Genomic DNA, 24,615 nt, shown 5'->3' with positions numbered 1-24,615 from the left:
CCTCTGAGTTAGGTATCGGCAGGGTTGGAAGATCAGCCCAAAGCACAGAAGTCCAGGAAACACAGAGACTGCAAATGCCCTGTGTACCCACCGCCAGACAATGTGAATCATGCCACAGAAATTGTATAGTTACAATCTCTCAATCATCCCCGTTGGCAGTGTGGGCAGGCAAGGACAAGCCAGATCCAGATGCCATAGACTTGTGTTTCTACTGCCTGTTGAGACTTACACAGCATGGAGCATTTTAATAAGTATGGCTGCTGTCATACTGCTGCAATAACTAACGTGTATTTTCCTCCATTTAAAAGGAAGGGAGAAAAGGGTCTCCTTGTTTCCAAGGGAAAGCAGCCTTCAAATGCAATTAAGTCATGTCAAATTCAAAAACCGAGTGGCAGACTAGAATCCAGAATATAATCTTAAATTATGAGCTGTTACGTTGCAACAAGCAGCAATAGCCAGAGAGAGTTTTAAAAACATAAATGTTTGCTGGAAAAGAAACTTAAGAAAAAATAATGTTTCATAATGAATACTTCTCTTTCCATACGCATTCCACATTCAACTGGCACCATTTGCATTGAATTGTGTGTTCTCTTCTTGAACTACCAACTCCTCAATGTCCAGGTAGGCTCCAAAAATTGCAGGTGGGAGCAATCTATTCATTTGTGCATCAGCAATAACAGTAATTCCACACGCACACAAGTGTGCTAAAAATCTAATAAATGGGTATGGACCGTAGTTGTCAACCTTCACTGGATATTTCTCCACTCTAAGCTTCTACAGAAAAATGCCATTTCTGAAGCGATCCATCCAGCCACCAAAACTCTGAGCCCAAGTTAGTCAAGAAATTGATCAGGGAGTTAGAAAGTTGGCAGAGGGCAAATGAAGACAAATGTGAGTTCCTGGGTCAATAGTCACCAGCTGCTAAAGTGGTGCTGGTGAGCCATTTTCTCGCTAAACAATGTACTTTTCCCATCAACCTGATGCAATATGGGGAACGGTAAGTTATTGTGGGAGTTTGGGTCCAAGAGCTGTAGAGCCAAAGGCCATCCACGCTTGTGTTAATAGGTTACAAGGCAACGGCAGAGAATCTGTTCTGGCTATGATATCTGGAACATCTGGAGTCCAGTCACTAATTCCCCATCCTCATCCCCGCCTGCTGCCTCCACTTGGAGGATTTACTTTCATTACCTTTTACCCATTAGTACACCAGGGTGACTGTGTGCTGCTCTTATCTTGTGATGCCACTGATTTCATCTGTGCCACACTTGAGATGCAACACTTTAACATCTATGGAGTTCAATGCCTTGAACCTCCCAAAGGCATTCTGGGAAATGAGGTCTAAAGAAGAGAGTGTTGCTACCCACTAAAGCGGCGGTTCCATGCCTTGGATCCCCAGATAACCTTGGACTACATCTCCCAGAAATCCTTGCCAGCACAGCTAGGGACAAGGGTTTCTGGGAGGTTTATCCTGAGAACATCTGGGGCCCAAGGCCCACTGCACTGGAGGATCATGTGTTGCATTTGTGATTGTACAGTTATTTCCCCCCATGCCAGTTTGTTGTCACAGATGAGGAATTCTCTCTGTTAATTCTCTCCATTTATTGCAAATGCAAAATCCCAATGATCTAAGAAGGGAAGCCTTGTCCAATGGAACAGAGTCAATCATCCCATTCTCACCAAGTCATGCATAACTATTTGCTCAGCAGGGAACAGATACTAAAATACGCAGCAGTCATCTCCTCCACAGAGGGAAAGGAAAAAATCTGTGGAATTCCACAGATTTGTTTTCTTAAATACCATTTTCTCCCTCTGGAAGGTACTGGGCTGATTGAACCAACAAGGATCCCCTGTTGGCAGTTTACATAGTGTGCGCCCGCCTGGTGCCATTGTAAAAGTATTGAAGGCAGGAGTTAATTGGGATAAAGTGAAGCTATATTAACATTTGCCGTAAAAGTCAATAAAAACTATGCTAGGCAAAAAGCTGTTTTCACAATAGATAACAAGACTGCCAAGGCTATTTTTTAAAAAATCTCCTAACCCTTACAGTGATAATTCTATTTTTTCCCCCTTGCATTGATAAAATGTTTTCCATAAAATAAGGTCAGTTTTGCAAGCAGAGAAGTAGCATGCTGAAGAAATGGCATTAACCCGCTAGGAGAATAAGTAGAGAATTGCAACACAAATGTTGTAACAGTATGGTGTTACTGATATCTCAAGAGTTAGGAGAACTCTCTACAGTCAAGTGCCACAGTCCCTCCTCAGACGTTTCTTATTGGATACCACCGGGTGCACATGGGGGAGGGTGGGTGGGAGTACTCACACCAGACTGGTACCATGTCATCAACTGGGAATGCCAAAGCCAGCTGTAATGAGCGCCATAAACAGGAGGAAGCCATCCACCTCTCTGTGTGTTTCTTGCTCTTTCTGCCATCTCTTGCCTCTTTCTGTCATCTCCCTCCCCGCCCTAGTGGAGGAGCAGGCTGTGTTTGCTTACAATTTGGGCCAATTGCTTCAGAAGGCTTCAGGGAGGATTCCAAAGGCAGAGTCAGAATTGCCAAGCCAACAGCTTCCTACTCTCTCTGATTTCAGGGCCAAACCCCAAGACTATGGGGCAGGCCACTGTGATATGACAGGAGGCAGGTCCTTGAGACATCACAGAGGAAAGGCAGGCAAGGGTTATGAGAGGGAGGTTCTCCCACCCCACCCACAATGTTATTCCACTGCTGCTGTGGCTTGTGCATTACGTTCATGAGTGATGACGCTGGTGCTTCACTCACTGCTTTGGTTCCGTTAGCCTGGTGGACACTATTAGGTAATTCAAAAAGCTTGGGGCAAGGAGAGAGGATGGGGAAGAAAGCCGGTAAACGGATGTACAGTGGTGCCTCACAAGACGATTGCCTCGTGGGACGATTAATCCGCAAGACAATTGGTTTTTTGCGATCGCTGTTGCGCTTTGCAAGATGATGTTTTCTATGGACGATTTTCGCAAGACGACGATTTTTCCATTGGAACGCATTAAATAGATTTCAATGCATTCCAATGGAGAACCACGTTCCGCAAGACGATGTTTTTGCAAGACAGCGTTTTTCATGGAATGAATTAACATCGTCTTGTGAGGCACCACTGTACTTGGGCCCAGCTTGCCATTTGGGACAGCACTGCTCACACTGTCACCTGAAGAACTAGCGAAACAGCAATTTTCTAAGTGTTCAGCCGGTACTCTAAGACTTGGCAACCCTGAGATTACACAGACAGACAGAATGTTTGTGCCATTATTCCAGCCATCAGTCATCATTCCTCTAATACATCCTGGACATGCATTTCTTACTCATAATAACCTGCATCCTTCCTACCATTGGAGTTCTGAGCAGTGAAATACATAACACTGGATTCAGATTTGCATTCTAATATGCTTCCATGAAATATCAAAATCTGTGCACTTCTTCGACTCCCCAAGAAGATCGGGGTGATGCACATATGATTGTCCCTTTACACCTGTCAATATCCTCATGAAGTGGGTTGCTAAGAGGTAGGTAGGTAGGTAGACAGTAGACACACACACACACACACACACACACACACACACGTGCAGAGTGGGTTATAAAAATCCTAAAATACAGAAAGCAATTTACAGTAAGATGCAATTTAAAACAATCAAATTGCACTTAAAACAGCTCCAGTTATTAAAACAAAGAGCACAATAAAGCAATTCAGCCTTTAAACACAAAGGGAGACCAATTTTAGGATTATCACATCGAAAGCTTGGTGAAATGAAAAGGTCTTGGCTAATACACCGTCCCCCTCTCTCACACGTCTTCTGTCATTTCTCTGTCATTTTCAGCCAGATTTTTCCACCAATATGGTTCCTGTTTATATGCCAAGTACATGACTTAAACAAGGGCTGAAAGATGGACAGCTGACTTGATAGTCAGGGAGTGAGCGAAAATACAAAATAAATAGGCAGGGACTCTGAATGACGCTGGTTGCTGGATTATTTCAGTTTCCTGTGTTTCATACCTACTTTCTCCAGAACATCCTCTGACATGGGGCAATTAGTTTAGACAGCATGTCCTCGGCCCAAATTTCAGTTCAATTTATCTCAGTCATAAGCCATTTAAGAAAACCAGTTATAAAAAAAGTAGGAACCAAGCAATTATGGTCATTTTAATGTCAAGCAATTTTTTTAAAAGAAAAAAAAAAGTTTTCTAAATTTTCCAGACAGCCACTTGCTCTTCATCCCATTCATTCACTGATTCATTTCATTTTATGACACCGTTCTCCCTCAAAAGAGCTACATGTTGTATAAGCAGATGCTCATTGATTAAAGATGTTAGTGAGGCAAGACAATGCAATACGTTTTTATTACTGTTTTTTAGGGGGAAAAACAAACTTGCTGTACTACTGTGTAAAACGTATCTCTTGTGCAAACCAAGAGGGTCTATCTCTATCAATTTTTTGTAACATCCCCCACACACACAATTCCATTGTTCAAAATATGGATGTGCACATTCTCGAACGTCTCCAAGTAATGCTTGAGAAGTGTTTGCTTCTCAAACAAAGCTTGTTTTAGCAAAAATGCCCTTGTTTGCAGTGTTTTTTAAAAGCAGACATGATTACTTCCAGTTAGCCTTCCCCCCCCACAAAAAAAGCTAAACACAAATATCGAGCAAAATCCTGTTGTGTAATTTTGTACCTAGCCACAAGTCAGAAAGGTTTAGCTTACACTAACTGAAAGCTTACTACAGTATCTCCCTTTCTGAGGTCCCAAGGCTCCCGTCGGGCCCCCTTTTGCCCAGGGAGCCTCAGGGTGGCGGTGGTGGGGAAGACTTTAAAAAGTTAAAAATCATGATCAGGTCACCGCTTCTGGGATTGACCCTGTGGCTACCAGTTTGATAAACCACAGGGTTACTGTCCCTGGTCTGCCCAATGAAACAATGAAATGTTCTCACTTGGCAAAAAAAAGGGGCTTCTCCATCCGTCCCCCTTTCTCCCACCTACCAGCAGCTACAGCTTTTCACACAATCCTCTTCTTCGCATCAGGGCCCAGCTATCCAGGGCTGCTACCCTCTCAGTCTGCAATATTTCCCCAGCATCTGAAAATTCCCTCCATGGAGAAAGCATGATGCTAGTCTTCTTCCTAAGATGCAAAGAATTCTATATGCAAAGAATGCATGTCCATATAGACTGCAAGTAAGAGTCACATGACCCCCCCACCCACCCCATGACCACCCAGCAATGCAGAGGCATCTACGTCCATGCGTTCAGGCAAAAGGACATTGGCATTCCTCACCAGACCTTACAGCTCAACAAACGAAAGTTAGGGTGGGGGAGCAAAGGAATTGTGCCTTGTGTGCGCCCAGGCCCCCATCTCCTTTGAGCAGATGTGTATTGCCTATGTAGGGCTAAATGTGTGGTACATTTGGGATCCTTGCATAACAGGGGAATTAAACAGTGGTATATCTGGCAAACACCGACAAAAATGCAATACTGCCCTGTCTTTCTGTTGTTGTTGTTTTTAAAGGCTGAGAAAGCATGGCAATGCACCATATAGCAACAAGGGAGTCTGAATTCTGTTGGTCCTCCTTGATATCTCAGCCGCCTTCAATACCGTCAACCCCGATATCCTCCTGAGGAGGCTCTCTGAGTTGGGAATCGGTGGTCTGGTGCTTGCTTGGCTCCGATCCTTCCTGGAGGACTGTCCTCAGAGAGTACAGCTTGGGGAGAGTGTATCGGCCCCATGGAGTCTCAATTGTGGGGTTCCGCAGGGCTCAATTATCTCCACAATGCTGTTTAATAGCTACATGAGGCTGCAAGGTCAGGTCATCGGGGGTGTGGGGCTTTGTGTCATCAGTACGCTGATGACACCTAGCTCTACATCTCCTTTTCTTCAACCACAGTGGATGCCGTTCCGGCTCCTCAGTGCTGCCTAGAAGCTGTTCTGCAATGGATGCAGGAGAATGGACTGAGGTTCAACCCGGACAAGACAGAGGTCCTGAGGGTGGGTGGCCTCACCATTGGTGGTTTGGGAAACTCTCTCTTTTTTGCAGCTTGGGGGTCCATCTGGATCAGGCGCTTACCATGGAACCCCAGGTGGTGTCAGTGGTCCATTCTGCCTATTTCCATCTGTGGCGGATTGCCCAACTGCGTCCCTATCTTGGTGTTGAGGCACTCACCACTCTGGTCCATGCGCTTGTAGTTTTAAGATTAGACTACTGTAATGCACTCTACGCGGGGCTACCTTTGAAATTTAGAGTAGACCTTTGGTCTAGATGGGTGGGATAGAAATCCAATAAATAAATAAATAAAATTGATGCAGAAGCTTCAAATGGTGCAGAACGCTGCGGCTAGACTTCTCACTGGGGTGAGAAAATATCAACATATTTCCCCCACTTTAGCTGCCCTGCACTGGCTGCCCGTTCACTTCCGCACTGATTTCAAAGTGTTAATGATGACATATAAAGCCCTAAACTATTTAGGACCTCGATATCTAGCAGAACACCTCATCCCACCTAGATCTACCCGAATCACTCGTTCTAGCCAGGACAGGCAGCTAAGGGGCCTAATGCCAAGGGAGGCCCAGAGAGAAATAACAAGAAACCGAGCCTTCTCAGCAGTGGCCCCTCACCTTTCTAACAGCCTGTCCACAGAGATTTGCCTGGCTCCGTTGCTGGGTGTTTTTAAAAGCAAATCTAAGACCTGGCTCTTTAGGCAGGCTTTCCCTCCTGTTATCACTTTATTAATCCTGCCATCTTGAATTATATTATTAATGTCACCTCTATTTTATTATACTGTTTTTATTTTTATGTTTTACTGTTAGCCGCCCAGAGTAGACTTCAGGCTAGATGGGCGGGGTATAAAGAAATTAGATAGATAGATAGATAGATAGATAGATAGATAGATAGATAGATAGATAGATAGATAGATAGATAGATAGATAGATAGATAGACAGACAGACAGACAGACAGACAGACAGACAGACAGACAGACAGACAGACAGATTAGATAGATTAGATAGATAGATAAGATTAGATTAGATTAGGATAGATAGATAGATAGATAGACAGACAGACAGACAGACAGACAGACAGACAGACAGACAGACAGACAGACAGACACAGACAGACAGACAGACAGACAGACAGACAGACAGACAGACAGACAGACAGATAGATAGATAGATAGATAGATAGATAGATAGATAGATAGATAGAGTGGTACCTTGCTTAACTACGTTAATTCGTTCCAGCGAAACCGCTGTAGAGCAAAAACGTCTTAAAGCAAAATAAAAAAGCCCATTGAAACGCATTGAAAACTGTTCAATGCGTTCCAATGGGTTGAAAAACTCACCATCAAGCGAAGATCCTCCATAGGGGAGGCCATTTTCAGTGCCTGTAGAGCAAGGAATCTGTCCAAAAACACAATGGAGAGCACCCGGCGGGCATTTTGAAAATACGATGATCAGCTGTTTTGATCGTCGGAATGCGAAGAATCGGTTCCCGAAGCAGGGAATCAATCTTCGCAAAGCGAAAAAAAACCAATTTAAAACATCATTTTGCAATCGCAATTGCGATCACAAAAACATCGTCGTGAAGCAGATTTGTCGTTATACGGGGTAATCGTTAAATGGGGCATGCCTGTAGATAGATAGATAGATAGATAGATAGATAGATAGATAGATAGATAGATAGATAGATAGATAGATAGATAGATAGATAGATAGATAGATAGATAGATAGATAGATAGATAGATAGATAGATAGATAGATAGATAGATAGATAGATAGATAGATAGATAGATAGATAGATAGATAGATAGATAGATAGATAGATAGATAGATAGATAGATAGATAGATAGATAGCCTTTGGGTCTGAGTCCCAAGTCCTAGTCTTTACTACCAAATCCAAGTCTTTGGCAGCAAGTCCCAAGTCCCTATTAATAGTTCCTATTAAAAACAAGCGGGGTGGTTGGGTCGAGTCTGAGCCACTGAAAAATACCCTAAATTGAGTCCTAGTCAAGTCACTGGTGCAACTTCAGTCTGACTCGCCAATGAGTCCTGCAACTCAGGTCCCCCTCCCTGAAAAATCCCAACTGATCTTCATACAACCTAGATCGATTTCCTTATGATTTTGAAACAAAACCTGAGAACCATCCTTCACCCAATGTTTTCAATTATATGATTTTGGGGTGAGACACTACATGCAGTTAGATACACACAGCTTGAATATACACTTCCCTGATCTTAGTTCCCATCAGTTCTCTTTGTTGTCCCCAAATAAATCATCAGAACTAAACTGAATTAATCACCCCGATGGATCCCAAACCTGTCCTGTTCCAGCTATGCCTGTCTTTATGTTGCTGAACACGAGAGATCCAGAGGTCAGTTCCATGAGCCACATTCCTCCGTATGTGTTCCCCCTGAACAAACATGGTCTCTACTCAACCTCTTTGAGCATACTATGTTTCATCCAACAATCTCTCTGTGCGTTTATTCAGTTAAGAACAAATCTGAGTGAGTTACAATAGGAAGATCTAGAAACTGGGTCTACGGCAGTCAGTAAGGAACCATGAAAAGGAGGGAAGAAGTTAATGGCGTCCAGAGCCCATCTCCACTTTTTTTTTTGCTTTCTTGTTTTTCCAGAGTCAGTGCCAATGGCAGTCATCATAGGTGTGGCAGTCGGAGCTGGTGTGGCATTCTTGGTGCTGATGGCCACCATCGTGGCTTTCTGTTGTGCTCGCTCACAGAGAAGTAAGTTTCTTTGTTTTATCTTACTGACTGTCTCTGACCAGATTGTACTGCCAGATTGGAAGACCGTCTCCTCTGCCTAAAGACTACACAACGTTCCAGTCGAAGTAGACTTTCTTCATATTGTCCCTTCTCACAATTTCTGCAATGATGCCTTCACTCCTGATACCTTGATTGTGGTAATTGCACCTGCAATCGTGACATGTTCTTGGATGCATCTAGGATGGAGAAGAATGGGCATGACTTGAGTAGAGAGGAATATGGTCATGTGAATAGGGCATACAGTGGTGCCTCGCTAGACGATGATAATCCGTTCCACTGAAATCGCTGTCTAGCAAAATCATTGTCTAGCGAAAAGCAAATCGTTGTCTAGCAAAAATCGGTTTGCGAAGCAGGGACCAAACATTGTCCAGCGAAATTCCCCCATAGGAATCACTGTTTTGCAAATCGCTATATCGAGTAGACATTGTCTAGAGGGGTGGGGTAAAAATCTAATAAATAAATAAATCACAAAATCAATGTCTAGTGAAAAAATTGTCATGTGGGGTGACTGTCTAGCGAGGCACCACTGTATGTTAGATCAGTGGTGGAGAGGACTTTAGCTAGATAAGATCATGTAGCAGGCCCATGGCTTCATCTTCTTTTAATGAGTGGGAACCTAGTGTGATTCTAGAGCACATGCTCTGCCTGCACAAGATCCCCTTTTCAATAACTGGAATGTCCAAGTAGTTCCAGGAAAGACCTCTGTCTGAAACTCTGAAGAGTTACTGCCAGTCAGTGGACTGTGTGAAAGCAATGAGCTAGATGAAGCTACATAACCCTGCACAACCAATGAACCAAAATTTGGAACACACATTAACAATGTCTATTTTTGCTGGCATTTCTGGTATTCACACTCGTACCATTATTGGTTGATGGCTCCAATATTTGTTTTCTAGTGTTTAAAAAAAGAACAACAATGCAGAGTATGGATAGCGGATTCACAAAATGCTGCTGCTGCACTGAGTGGTGTAAAAAGAGTGCTGACAGAACAGATTCCCAGCTTGCTATTAAATTAAAAATGATAATAAGGCATTGGGCAGAATTCTACTGGGGGTTTACGCTGAAATAAGTGCATGTCATGAGCTGTGGCAGCAAATTGCTGCTAATTACTAACCAATTGCTGCTTTCATGCAATGAAGAATGCAAGTGGCAACTCATTAATTAGTGGCAATTTCCTGACATTAGGCTGACTCCAGTGTTAATTTGTAACAGGATTCTCTGACCACTATTTTTTAAAAATGTGGTGATGCAAATTACACATCATTATCAGTATCTCCCTGAGATATTGTTGGCACAGTGTTTATAAGGTGGTATCCTTTTCCGTAACATACACCTGCAGAAGGTTGATGATATCAGAGGCAGGGGGTCAATTTTTAGTAATCAAACAGTCCCTCTTTGATATTGTAACCTGTCCAGGCAAAACAAGCACACAGCAGTTTGTTCATTCTGTATCTTGATAATTGTGTATCTGTATGAACTGTAAACTGTTTTGAGGGCTAATTGCACAGTGAAAAGGTAGCATATAAATGCTAAAATAATAATACTACTTTTAGATGTTTCCCCCCAATAGCTACTTCTCATCTCAAAAGGGTTTTCCTTCAATCTTGCAGCCTTTATCCAAGAGTTCATCCAGCCACTATCCAGCAAATGCATATCAAATTCGTCAGCAGATGTTTAATCTGCTAGACAATTTAGTGCTGTCCAACACACACAATAAAAACTTGCCCAGCGGCTTGGCTGAAGCAAGATGAGACCTCACTCAACAAGGTTGCTCAGTCTGCCAATGCTTAGAGGAGAAGGTCCTGGCTCATTACAGAACCAAACAAAACAAAGCCAAACAATGGCTATAGAATTAACTGGCTGCATACTTTTTCCTTTGTGTGTTCATTTCGGCTGGACAAAGGGCACAAAGGGAAGCCTCTAAATCTGCTTAACACCTCTTGCCATTTTGGGGGTTGCCTTCGCTGTGCAGGTGCTGGTCTCATCAATGCTTGTCTCACCTGGGCAGCAATCCCAGGCTGTCCATTCGCCGGCTGCTGGCTTGTGATTGGACATTGGACAGTAAAAGCCAGGCAACATTTGGACGCCTGATTGCTCAGGCCCGGAGCCCGGATGGAACCGCAAACCTGGAAGAGATATGTAACAGCTGTTCGGAGGGGAGGGGAAGCAGAATAGAAAGTAAATAAATAGCAAGGAATGGGCACATCCCTTAACAGGTGACTTGGTTGGTCCTTGGTATAGCAATGCAAAAGTCCACAGAAAAGGGTTAGCAAGTGACATTATGTTTGTGGGACCAGCAATAGTTTTGTAAATGACCAGCAAATTTTTGACAGTACTTTCTGCCTTTGATTTCCTTCTGGCCTCCCTGTCTAACATCCCATCCCTTAAGGTAAATATAGAGGTGTGAAACTCTGGGTAACACTCGCTGAGAGACTGAACAGTAGTCTATGAAAAGGTGTCATGATCACTGATTTATTTGGTTAGTATCCTGTTGGGGGTTTCCATGTGAACACCGGGTGCGACCAGAAGGCAATAAAGGATCACATCTGATTGCACTGGAAACAAGTCTCTGTGTCATCATCCTTAAAGCAATCCTTCCATGAGAGCAGGCATTGCTCCAGACCAGCTCCAAAAAAAAAGGGTAGCCTTGTGGCTGGACTAAAAAGTTCTGGATTGGGCACGGAGCAGGATCAGGCTGGTTTGATATTTCCACTTCATCATCTGGAACTGCTTGCCCTGGGCTATGCCACGAGTGATCTAAAAGCGAGCTAGGTCATTGTTTGATCAAACCCTAACACTGTGGGAGTGGTTTCAACCATCCGTGCAACAGATATCTCACTAAACAGCACAGCCACTTATGAAGTTGCGCTCAAATACGTTTTTTGACAGGATACTGGCCTTTGTCTTTAAGGTATCACAGGAGGTGTTCTTGGTTTGTCCTTTGGTAACAGAAACCCTATATATATAAAGGACCCTATCCACCAGCCTGTCCTGCATAAACCAGCAGCAATGTGAATATAATCACAAATTAAATAAACACCTTTTGCCTTTTCATGGAATCACCATATCTGATCATGGGATGGATGCTTGCTAGTGATGGCACCACCCACCCCACCCAGAAATGGTGTCTAGCTTTTTTTTAAATGGGGTATCTATGGGAAGCATGCCTTAACTACGTTAGGAATGTTTTCCTTTTCTTTTGGACGCCATACAAAAGATGTCTTGTCTGATATATGTCGCTCTGTTTTCCACCAGCAGGGATTAGGAAGGCTATACATTTAAATGAATTAAATATTTGAATCCCTTGTCAGGCCCGTTGTGTTTTAGCACTGAGTTAGAGCAGCAGACGTTAAAATAAACACCGCAAATGGAAGAAAAGGAACAAGACGGTAAACAAGAGCTGTCTCATTAGGAGGAGGGGGGGAGGGAAGAAAAACTATAGAGAAGTTGAAGAACGATTGTTGGCTGAATGAACAGGGATCAAACCATCAGAGGAAGAAAGAGTGATTGTTCTGTGCTTCTGAGAGAATGCAAGAGAGCACGGCGGTCCTCAGTGGTGCTTCTAACTGGAGGGATAGCAAGAGACAAATAAGCCAAAGAGGATGCAAAGCTTTTGTGTTGTGTTGCCAATCAATTAAAAAAAAAAACTTAACAGTTGGTTCTTTCTGGATGGTTTGCAAAGAAATCAAAGAGCCCTTTCTCCCTCTGGATTTGTTTAATGAGTGGCTGGGCCCACACACCAGTTTGATTCTAACAGCCATAAGAACGCCTGCTTCCATTGCTTCTCCACCACTTCGTAAGTCTCCCAAACTCCATTTGTGGCTCTTTCAGGTATTAGCAAATTAAATCTCCAGCAGTCATTAATCTTGCATTTTGGTAAGTATGTTTGGATGGACAGCTGCAGGGCTAAGACCTGAGATGAGGCCAATTTAATTTGCGGGAATCATTCAGAGATGATCCACGATTCAATCTTGCTCAATAGAAAACGGGCCAACCCGTCATTACAGTGTCACCGGTCAGAGATAATCAGTCTAGTTTGCATACTTCCACCCCTCACCTTTATGCTTCTTTTCTCCCCCCCAAAAAATGAATGTGGTTACACAATGCCATGCCTCTGATTCTAGAAAAGAGAGAACATGTGGCTCATTATCTCCTCTGTATTAGAGGGAATCAGATGGCGCTGAGTTCTTTTGCAGGGCACGTCACTTAAAACTGGTATGTGTGATCGTGACAGATCAAGCATGCAGCAATGATGCTGAGGCTCCGATTAGGAAGGGAAGCCAGAGGTTCAAACGAGTGGCTGTAAGGAAGGCGGAACTTTCCCGGAAGGTCTCATCTCAGTTGAGAGTTTATACAAAATCAATACAAAAAGCAGTGAGACTTAGAAATGCAGCAATAACATTGTGAAGGAGGTGAGTTGAGACATTCCTGTCCACTCCAGCAGTTTCTTGTTCTTATCCCATCCCTGCTGAATTTCAAAAATCTGTATTTTAAATCATAGCAAATGAAATTAACTGATGTGCTTCCCCCCCTCCCTTAATAATAATAAATGTTTTATTACGGTCATTGACCAGCAAAAGTAAGGTACATTATTTAAATTAGGAGATGTAAAATCAATCTAAAAACATTAAAAACACTAAAACACTAAAAACATCTATGTACATATACATATATACATATACATATATATATGTATATATATACACACACACATATACACACACATATATATACATATACATACATACACACACATATATATGCATACAAACACATATGTATGTATGTATGTATGTATGTATGTATGCATGTATGCATGTATGCATGTGTATGTATGTGTGTGTACACACACACACACATATATATATTGTGTGTGTGTGTGTGTGTGTGTGTGTGTGTGTAAACTGCTTTCATACATCTTACTAAGTATCTCCTACCTCCCTATCATAGGCAGCTTGCATAGAATGACAAAATTGTTACTTTGAAACTCATAGAGTCCTTGTGATCATTATACCAAATTATACCTCCCTTAAATCTTGGGGAAGAGGTTGTGTGTGTGCTTATCTGTAAGAAGATGGGAATATGCAGTCACAAATAATTAGTTACTTGTAACTAATTCCTTTTTCCAGTAATGAAGACATGCCCACAACTGTAACTTAAAGAAGGATAATTTCACTTCTTTTGCAGAGTAACTGTAACTTTTCTGTTACTTTTATAGTTACAGCACTGTGGCCCCATTAAATGAAGAAGGAGAGCTATCCTAGTTCAACTACTGGCTCATGCTGTGCCTCGAACTGCTGTCTTAAGTACTCACACGCACATGCAGTCACTGCTTCTCTACAGTATAGTTGCTAATGACGTATTTTTAAAACACAGAGAAATTTCAACTGAGCTTCTAAGACAAACCATCGGCATAACATCCACCACTAAAAAACAAACCATCCTAAAATGTGAAGTAGCACATAAAATTGACCATTAAGCTTCATTGGCCTCCAGCTTGAAAGAGATCTTTTAACTGCCTTCCTAAAATGGCCATTTGAACTGATCTGGTGGATGTCTTTTGGGGAAAAAAAAATTCAAAACAAGCATTGAACCAAACTTACTATGATTCAGAGGACTTCCGAGATTCGTAGAGCCCAATCTTTTCTTCTCATGAAGATATTTATGATTAAAGCAGGGGAAAAGAGAAGGCATGAACATAGCACCATCTTGTTTTTATTTTTATTTTAAGCAACTGATTGGTCATCTTACTTTTTACTGCAAACCCAGCAGGCGCTACACAAAGGTGTTATTGTACTGGAGAATCTCTCCAGAGAGCCCAATTATTCCTCTCCAGGGTAAGGGAAAGTTGCTACAAAATTGACCCCCATTCTCGAAACCCTACGTGGATTGCCGTGCTGTCACAGCCTTGCCATTCAAAGGCTCAGTTCAATACCAACAGTCTTAATTTAAATAAGCCATGGTTCCATTAAACCAGGAACAGATGCTACATGCTTGTTCTCCTGGTCCTCTTTTCTGTCTCTTCTCCCATTTTCTTGTGCAAGAAATAAGCTTTTTTGTGTGTGTGTGAAGCCACCAACCATTTCCCATTACATGGTCACAAGACGATTTTTTTTGTTACTGTCCAGAAATGCTGGAATCCAACCGTAATTTCACACCTTCCTTTGTAAGCAGAGTTTAAGGCACAGCTTTGTAGTTCAGATTTAATGCTAAGCAGTGGTTTAACAAACAAAGTTCAGCCCGGACACACGAGAGAAGAATAATTAGAACAGTAAAAGCAATGTACAAGTCTTCTTCTTTCTCTTATAAATAACGGTTTGTTACACAGTGACCATTACGTGGGAGTCAGACAACGGACAATAACACCCCCCCCCAGCCCATAAAATTCAAAACAATGTCTGACAAGCTGACAATCGGTGGCTCGCTGGAAGGTGACTCAAAATCTGTTGTAGCTGTCAAGCTTTTTCCAACTTACGGCTGTTCTGTGAATTAATAACCTGCAAAAGATCCTATAATAAGCAATTCTACTCCAGCCTTGCAAATTAAAGGCCATGGTCGTTAGCAAAGTTTATTCTAAACGATCAAAGCGTGGAGGCTATAACAGACTTTGCCACCTCCAAAACACACACAACAAACTATTTTTACACCACTTTTCAAGACTACAAAGTAGTTTATGATTTTCTTTTATATTTTTTTTCCCCAGACAGTGGAGAAGTGGAAGCACAGGTATTAATCCCGCATATATGGCAGTCCTACTGTACCAGAGAGCCACAAGGCAAAAAAGTTTGGAAACCACTTGTTTAAGTGCTAGGAAATAAACAATATATTTTAAAAAGACTATAAAGTGAATTTTACCATAAATGCATTCATTCCAAAAGCTGATAAACTCAGACCAATTCATTTTTCTATAAACCTGTCAGTTTGTGATTTTTAATAAGCTCCTGTTACATAAACAATGTTTGTTCATTATGTGATTTTGCTCCTACCCCTTTGCCTTTTAAAAATCCTCCTGTAATTTGCATTCACAAGGGCTGTGCCACTGAGTTTCAGATCAGGTTTCTGGGCAGCTAATAGTGGCCCCTAACATAGGCAGTTAGAAGGGCTTATATCTTCTTGTTAAGTGTGGTAACGCTTCTATCCTGCAGGTCTCCTTTGTGGCTAGAGCCTTCAGACTTCACCAATCCCCACCTGATTAGAAGGTTCAAGGCAGAGAAAAGGAAGTACTTCTTTACAAATTGTAGGGATAACCTGTGGAACTCACTACCACTAGATGTAGTGATAACTGTCAGCTTGGATACCTCTAAATGGGATGGGATCAATTCATGGAGTTTAGGGCCATCTGTGGCTGCCCATTGTACATGTTTTGCTCCTGGGTGGCCTGAGAAGATCACCATCCCCCCTGTGAGTTAATACCACCGTCAAACAGATATGTCTAAATTTCCATATCTTTTGGGCCTGCTCTATCATTGGGCAGATTGCACCAATCACCAAAGACATAAGATACTGGGAAGTCCATGGCAGTCCACCTCTAGCTATTTACTCCACTGGAGAATGGAACTGTGGATCCCCTAACCTACCTTCCTGTTCTATCAATGGTGGAGGATGGTATCCCGTCACCAGTGTTAAAGTGAGGTTCATCTTTCAGGACAGCCAGGTTTTGCACATAGTACCGGGCTGGCACACCATATTGCCCTTCGCCTCGAGCAGCAAAGATGGTTCGGGCTGATCCAGCCGGCCTTATAGCACAAATCCCTCACAACCCACAGCAAAGCAGTAAGAAAATCTCCAGCCAGATAGCATTCTGCTAAAATCAAGATATCTTCCATGACTCTTTCCCCTTTGTCGGTTTTGCTTCGCAGCTTGCAAAATTGGGATTTTTCCATGTGAACTTTCGTTTTCGCTCAAGTAACTTCATTTTAATAGAAGAAAAGCCATGCATTGGTCTTGCTATTGCTAACTGCTGAATAGCTAGCTGATTAGGTTCCTTCTAGCTCTGCAGTTTTAAGATTATTATTACTATTGCCATTACTGGAGAAATAATAATAACACTAAACCTGAGGGGTCCACTGCTGAACAAGCATCTGGCATTCATAAGGTCCTCCTCTTGGGAACCTACACAAATGTTATCTGTTCCCCTTTGCAGAATCCAACCTGTCTGTACAAGCAACTTTCTACGGAACACCTTAATGCTTAACTTACCCTAAGGAAAAGTTTCTTATCCCCTTATTTTAGGCACCGAGACTCCCTCAGCTTCTTTTTACTCTTGGGAAACCTTTGGGAGCCTCAGATTGTGAGGGGAGGCAGCCTTTAAAAGGCTAAAAAAAAATCCCCACCAGATCAGCAGCGATGGTCTCAATCCCAGTGGTGGCGGTCCGCCTGTGATTTTTGAATTTTAAAATCTCCCTCCCCTATCCTGAGACTCTGAAAGGTTTCCCAAGGGCAAGAAGGAGCCTAAGAACCTAAAATGGCGGCCGGGGGGGGGGGAGGAGGTAGCTTTAAATCAGTGTAAGTTAAATGTCACTAGCCCTCCATGCCGAGTTGTACCAGAGTCAAAGTTACACAACAGGACTTTGTCCGATAAATGCCTTTCATAGTTAAACAGCAAAAGAAATAAAATGAAAATATTGGTATGTTTCTTCCTAGCCTGCCCCGATAAGATCATTTTTCAGCTATTCTGAGTTGCACATGGATCACAAAACCAGCGTATAATCAAACATATTAGAACCAAGTTTATTTTGTTAACGAATAACATTGAAAACTCGGTTAACGGAGTCCTGGGAAGCCTCCAGTATGGAACAATAGTGGAATCGTTGGCGAGGAACGGGAAAAATCTGTCGTTCACAAACTTTGTCAGGACTTTGGGAAAACCCAGAAGGGAGTGGACACATTTTCAGTTATCGTGGGCAAAAAAAAAAAAAAAAGCTGGTCACCCTGTGGAACAGATATTTTGGGACCAATTCTGGTTCAGATTGCCTGTTTTCTTCCTGAAAACACAATGTTTTAAAAAGGACATTTTCTTTGCAGTATAACTGTTTTTGGAACCGTGTTTGGTAGTGCTGGTGTAATGACGTGTTTCTCCTCCTCTGTTTCTACTTGTGTGTTATTTTAGAAATACCAATAAGAAAAGCGGGGGGGGGGGGAGTTAGCCTCTGTGAAGAATGTACAAATGAGTCTCCCAAAGGGAGAAATGAAGCATCATTTCTGACCCACTTCAGGTCACCAACCAGTTACAGCATTACATAAAATGTACCAGAGGGATTTCATTGCATTGTGTTCCCAGGGTAGACACTGTGTGGCCTGGTAATAGCATCAGAGGGAGGGGGGAAAGAGATGGCTGCATCTCAAAGGCTCACAGGCTCCAATTTTTTGGCTAAAAGTCGATGGCAGTGGGGGGGGGAGAACTGAGAGAACTAATGATGGGTCACGTTTGGTTGAGCAGGTATCGCAGAAGGCTATTCCTGCTGCTGTTTTAATGAGAAGAAGCAAAAGGCATTGCAAGGAAATTATGTATACAGTGGGGAGGTTCCCCAGGAGACATATTTTAACAGGTTTAGTACACATCTATTGTTGTTTTCTGGATGGCATTACAAGGCACAAGTTACTTAAAGGTTATCGTCCCTAGAAGACGATTCGCCAATGCCATAATTGGGTTTTCCATTGAGGTAAGCGTTAAAGCTTTGATGCCTAGAACATTATTCCTAGACTTGGACAGAAAACTAGAAAAATAATAACAATGGGGTAAAAAGCATGTCAAAGCAGAGCACAGAAATGCAACTTGAAGTTTGGAAAATTCCATCATGATATGTACTTCAGCCCATTACTGGGATGTGCTGGGGCAGGGCGAGCAGAGGGTGATTTTGGAACACAATATCAAGGGGAAGGTAGAAGAAAACTAATAAATTGTGTATTGATCTGCCTGGTGGCACTAGGCCATCAGTTAAGAAACCTCTGCCCTGCAGGCAAAGATGGTAATTCAGGCACACTCCCAAGTATCATCATCTGGATTCTTCTCACCTTGTGACAACAAAGTCACCTGTATTTACTTTGCTGTTTCCATTCCCTTTGCTGGACAAACACCCACATCCTTTTGACATCCTGATTAAAAGCAAAATGACTGTTTTCGAGATAGTTCTTAAGAGTATTTACACTAGCAGAAGCTAGTGGCAGGCTAGTGCAGAGTTTCTGGGTCCTGAGCAGGAAGAACCTCTCTGGAAACTTATAACTGATGCATGAGAAAAAGTCCTGAATTGTTCACCCAGATCTAGAGACAGCCTTCAGAGGCCTTCATCTAGAGAGTTAGACAAGTGGCTGCAGGATACTTCCACCATCATGCCTCATTAGGCATTCAGGCTCATCTTTCCAATAAATTTTCAGATATACCGAAGTCTGGAAGATGCTGATGTTGATGTATGAATTCTGACAGGTCAACTAGGATATAAAAAATGGGAATGCATCCAGAGGAGGACAATGGAGATGCTAAAGGGTCTGGAAACCAAGTCCGTCAACAACCTCCGATATGCAGATGACACCACTCTGATGGCAGAAAGTGAGGAGGAATTAAAGAACCTCTTAATGAGGGTGAAGGAGAGTGCAAAAAATGGTCTGAAGCTCAGCATCAAAAAAAACTAAGATCATGGTCACTGGTCCCATCACCTTCTGGCAAATAGAAGGGGAAGAGATGGAGGCAGTGACAAATTTTACCTTCCTGGGCTCCATGATCACTGCAGATGGTGACAGCAGCCATGAAGTTAAAAGATGCCTGCTTTTTGGGAGGAAAGCAATGACAAATTTCGACAGCATCTTAAAAAGCAGAGACATCACCTTGCCAACAAAGGTCTGCATGGTCAAAGCTATGATTTTTCCTGTAGTGATGTATGAAAACCTATCCATTCTGAAGGAAATCAAGCCTGCATGCTCACTGGAAGGACAGATCCTGAAGCCGAGGCTCCAATACTTTGGCCATCTCATGAGAAGAGAAGACTCCTTGGAAAAGACCCTGAAGTTAGGAAAGTGTGAAGGCAAGAAGAGAAGGGGACGACAGAGGACGAGATGGTTGGACAGTGTCATCGAAGTTACCAACATGAATTTGACCCAACTCCGGGAGGCTGTGGGAGACAGGAGGGCCTGGCGTCCTGTGGTTTATGGGGTCACGAAGAGTAGGACACGACTAAACAACTAAACAACAACAACAATCTGAAAAAAAGAAGACTGAAAGGCGAGAGGACAGCCATTTTCAGACATCTGAAGGGATGTCCTGTGGAATATGGAGTAAGCTAGTTTTCTGATGTTCCAGAATTCAGGAGCCAAACCAGTGGGTTTAAATTACAAAAAAAGGATGTTCCGACTTAACATTAGGAATAATGTCCTTCTGGCAAGGATTTTTCAGCACTGGAACAGTTTGCCTCAAAAGGTGGTAAATTCTCCTTTGGTGGTGTTTCTAAACAGGAGTTGAGTGGCCACCCATCAGAGATGCTTTGGCACAGGGCTAGACTAGATGACCACTGTAGACCCTCCTTAATCTGCAATTCTATGATTCTATGAAAAGAGCACTGAATTGTACTTAGGAGACACATAGAGGATTCCATTATGTAGACTTCACACATTGATATACTGCTGTCGGTGCTGAGCCCCCTTTTTGCTGTGTCTATTTTTCTGACACATTTGTCAACATACTTACGTGCCAAAGTAGCATTGTGAGAAGTGGCAGCCTCTTTTAAGATACAAAGGTAGAAGCTGCTGCTCCACGTCATTCTTTCAAATGCTCTGCTACCTATCTCTGCCTCTCAGAATCCACAAGCATCCTCATGTTTGGATGATAGACTGAGCAGCAGGCACGTGAACACTTGAGTTGGTGTCTCCCATGAAGTATTCCATCTTTTGAGAACCAGCCAGAAAAATGATTCATCGCCTGTCACTTGACAGCATGCATTATTTATAGCAACTTTAAAACAGCTCCCCTTCCAGTGTGTCTCCAGATTAGCTTGTAAAGAACTCCATTTTGCCTATTCAGTAGAGTAATTAATTCCCTCTGTTACCTTCTGCAAAAAGGGGAGGGAAGGATGCATTTTAAAGTTTCTCCTCTCCCATATCTATCCCAGTTTTGTAAGCAAACAGGAAACTGGACAGACCGAAATAAACAAATAAATTAAATCCAGTTCTTAAAATGCTTAATGGGATGGTGGTTTGCAGAATCCACTAGGTTGCTCTTCATGCATGCGTGCTGCATTCAGACCCATTGCTTTCAGTTGTTGTTGATGAGAAAGCAATGACGCAGATGCTCTTCCATGCTTTTCATGGCCACAGGGTGGCCAACATTCTCCTGCCATCTGGAACTGCTCAGGTATCTGGTTCTGAAGGTTGGGAGTTCAATTCCCCCACTGTCCCTTCTTGACAGGAGCTGGACCCAATGATCTGCAGTTCTGAGATATTATTGTTATTCAAAAATGCTAGACACAGTAAATCAAAATTATAAAAACATTGACTGGTATTATATAACAGATATAAGTTTTAATCCAAAACCTAAGTATGTATGTAGCTACTAATATTGCCAATTTTTGTAGCTCTGGTGGTGTGATTTCTGAGATCTGCAACTGCTTATAGTACTGTGTGAAATTTCTTGATATTGTCCCCAAAGCCCCAATGACTACGGGGACCACTGAAGTGTCTTTTAGCGAGATGTTTCAGGTTTCTGTATTTTGTTTGTTTTTCCAATTCTTTATTTTCAACTCTGCCTTCCTCTGGAATTGCAATGTCAATGATCCAGACATTTCTTCGTTCTATTACTACTATGTCTGGTGTGTTAATGTTCAAGATGCCTATCAATTTGGATCAGGAAATTCCACAAAGCTTGACTTCCTCATTTTCTGACACCTTCTCTACCTGATGTTACCATGGGTTTCTGGAGGCCGGCAAGTTATATATATATATTTTTGCACAATGACCAGTACACTAATTTTGCCACTCGATCATGTCTAATTTTGTAACCTGCTTATACAATCTTTAGATATTCACAGATGAGGTTGTGACACAGTTTCATCTTTTTCTTGATAGAGTCAATATTTGCTGTTAACACTAATGCCTTGAGTTTTAGCTTTAATTACATTGGTTTGGAGTGCTTGTTCCTATACAGCAAAAATCAAGCTTTCAGTTTCTTTCTTAATGGTCCCCAGTTTTAGCCATGCCCATGTTGAATTATGATCATGCTGTCCATCAATATTCCTCAGGTTTTGCCCATGTACTGGTTTATTTTTCCAGCCGTTTATTTTCAAATTGTTGTTTTTTATATTGAACCTTTGTTTCTACTCTTTTCAAAATATTCTCCATTTTCATTGTCTTAAATAATTTTTCTTTGCTTGAACTAATGTAATCATTTAGACTTCTTTTTCCTTCCTCTACCATATGCTGTATTTGCAGAAATCCACACTCTCCAATTTTTCATGGTAAATATAATCCGTCCACATCACTTTATGGATGTAGTATTTTGGATATGTGTTCATTAGTATCCAAGATTTTCAATCCAAATCTTCTAACTCATTTTGGGTCCAAACTATTATTCCAGCTGGGTATTTAATTACTGTGACTGCCCATGCGTTTATGGCTTTGATTGTATTTCCACAATTTAATTTTGATTTTAAGACTTTCTCACTTTTTTGATATATTCCCTTTCTGTCAGTTCTTTAACTTTTGCATGCAGGATGTTATCTGCTTCTAGTATTCCAAGTATTCTAGTATTGATCACTTGAGAGTGTTGTTATAATATTGCCATTTTAAACTCGATTCCATTTAGTTTTTGGATCTTGCCACAGTGTATAGACTGAGTTGCACATTTGCCAATTCCAAATTTTATTTGAATATCTTCACTAAATATTTGCACTGTATTTAGCCATGGTTCTATCTCTGTGGAACATTTTGAATAAAGTTTTAGGCCATCCATGTATAACAGAAGATTGATGTTTCCTGCTGGTTCTGAAATATGATAGTCCAAGTCAGATTTATTTAAAATTATTGACTTCAGATTTAGTGAGATGTTAAACAGCAGTGGTGACAACAAATGCCCTTTTAATATTCCACTTTTGCTGCTAACTTCCCAAATACTTCCCCAGTTTCTTCACCGTAGGCCATTAAGACAGTTTCCCATTTTTCTATGTTTTTCTTGAGGAGACCTTCGGGTAGTGTGGGCGGCATATAAATTAAATAAATAAATAAATAAATAAATAAATATTTTTACTAATCCCAAAAATGTTTAGGCGGGTGTGAATCCAGCTGTGTGGCAACGACTCAAATGTCTTTTTATAATCTATCTGGGCCATTTTAAGATTATTTTTTTTTGTCCTTTTGCATTCTTCAGTATCATTTTATCAACTACTCTTTTGAGCCTCTTGACATTTTAAAGTCCCCTTTCTGTTCATATGGCTATAGGGAGTTTACAATTAAGTAATTACCGGTATATATTGATCCTAAATGTACTCCCGTGAGGAGCTTGAACATTCTTGGTAGGCATGTAATTGGTCAATAATTACTGGGTTCATTGCCCTTTTGATGATCTTTTATTATCAGAAATGTGTGGCCTATTGTCATCAAACCTTCAGTTGTAGAATTATGAGGTAAGTGATTAAATATCACTTCTATATGTATTCACGAAGGTTTTCACGGCCGGGATCCAACGGTTGTTGTGGGTTTTTCAGGCTGTTTGGCCGTGTTCTGAAGGTTGTTCTTCCTGACGTTTTTCCAGTCTCTGTGGCCGGCATCTTCAGAGGACTGAGGATGCCGGCAACTATCACTTCTATACATTGATGGAGACTTGTTAAATGACATGGATCCATTCCAGTAAGGCTTCAGGCCATACCACAGTATGGAAACGCCATTGGTTGCACTGTTTGATGACCTGCTGAGGGAGTCCAACAGGAACAAAATGTCTTTGTTGGTCCTCCTCGATATCTCAGCCACCTTCGATATTGTCAACCATGGTATCCTCCTGGGGAGGCTCTCCGAGTTGGGAATCGGTGGTCTGGTGCTTGCCTGGCTCCGATCTTTCTTGGAGGACAGTCCTCAGAGGGTCCAGCTTGGGGAGTGTGTTTTGGCTCCGTGGAATCTCAATTGTGGGGTTCCCCAGGGTTTGGTTATGTCCACGGTGCTGTTTAATATCTATATGTGGCCGCTGGGGCTTCGTGCCATCAATACGCGGATGACACCCAGCTCTACATCTCCTTTTTTCCATCGACACTGGATGCCATTCTATCCCTTCAGCACTGACTAGAGGCCATATTGAAATGGATGCAGGAGAATGGACTGAGGCTTAACCCGGACAAGATGGAGGTCCTGAGAGTGGTTGGCCCCTCCATCAGTGGTTTGGGAAACTCCCTCTCTTTGGAGGGAGTGATTCTCACCACAAAAAGTGAGGTTCACAGCTTGGGGGTCCATCTGGATCAGGCGCTTACCATGGAACTCCAGGTGGTGTCAGTGGTCCATTCTACCTATTTCCATCTCAGGTGGATTGCCCAGCTGCGTCCCTATCTTGGTGTTGAGGCACTCACCACTCTGGTCCATGCGCTTGTAGTTTTAAGATTAGACTACTGTAATGCGCTCTACGTGGGGCTACCTTTGAGATTGATGCAGAAGCTTCAAATACTGCAGAATGCAGCAGCCAGACTTCTCACTGGGGTGAGAAAATATCATCATATTTTCCCCACTCTGGCTGCCTTGCATTGGCTGCCCATTCACTTCCGCATTGATTTCAAAGTGTTAATGGTGACATATAAACCCCTAAACAGTTTAGGACCTCGATATCTAGTGGAACACCTCCTCTCACCTAGATCTACCCAAATCAC

The 24,615-nt window shown here is 42.2% G+C and overlaps 1 protein-coding gene across 6 annotated transcripts in view; it reads left to right on the top strand.

Moving 5' to 3' along the window:
- The window catches only part of KIRREL3 (kirre like nephrin family adhesion molecule 3), an 846,407-nt gene that overhangs the window by 792,093 nt on the left and 29,699 nt on the right, over positions 1–24,615 (top strand). For 4 of the 6 annotated variants that reach the window (XM_072978974.2, XM_072978972.2, XM_072978973.2 and 1 more), the window contains one exon: positions 8,642–8,749. The exons of the other annotated variants lie outside the window; for them this stretch is intronic. In XM_072978974.2, the coding sequence (XP_072835075.2) occupies positions 8,642–8,749 (108 nt within the window). The remainder of the gene's footprint in view (positions 1–8,641; positions 8,750–24,615) is intronic. 6 annotated transcript variants of the gene reach the window in all.

The sequence above is a fragment of the Pogona vitticeps genome, chromosome 8 (assembly GCF_051106095.1).
Source record: "Pogona vitticeps strain Pit_001003342236 chromosome 8, PviZW2.1, whole genome shotgun sequence".
Taxonomy (NCBI): Eukaryota; Metazoa; Chordata; class Lepidosauria; order Squamata; family Agamidae; genus Pogona; species Pogona vitticeps.
Note: the sequence above shows the minus strand (reverse complement) of the source record. Positions and strands in the feature narration are given on the sequence as shown.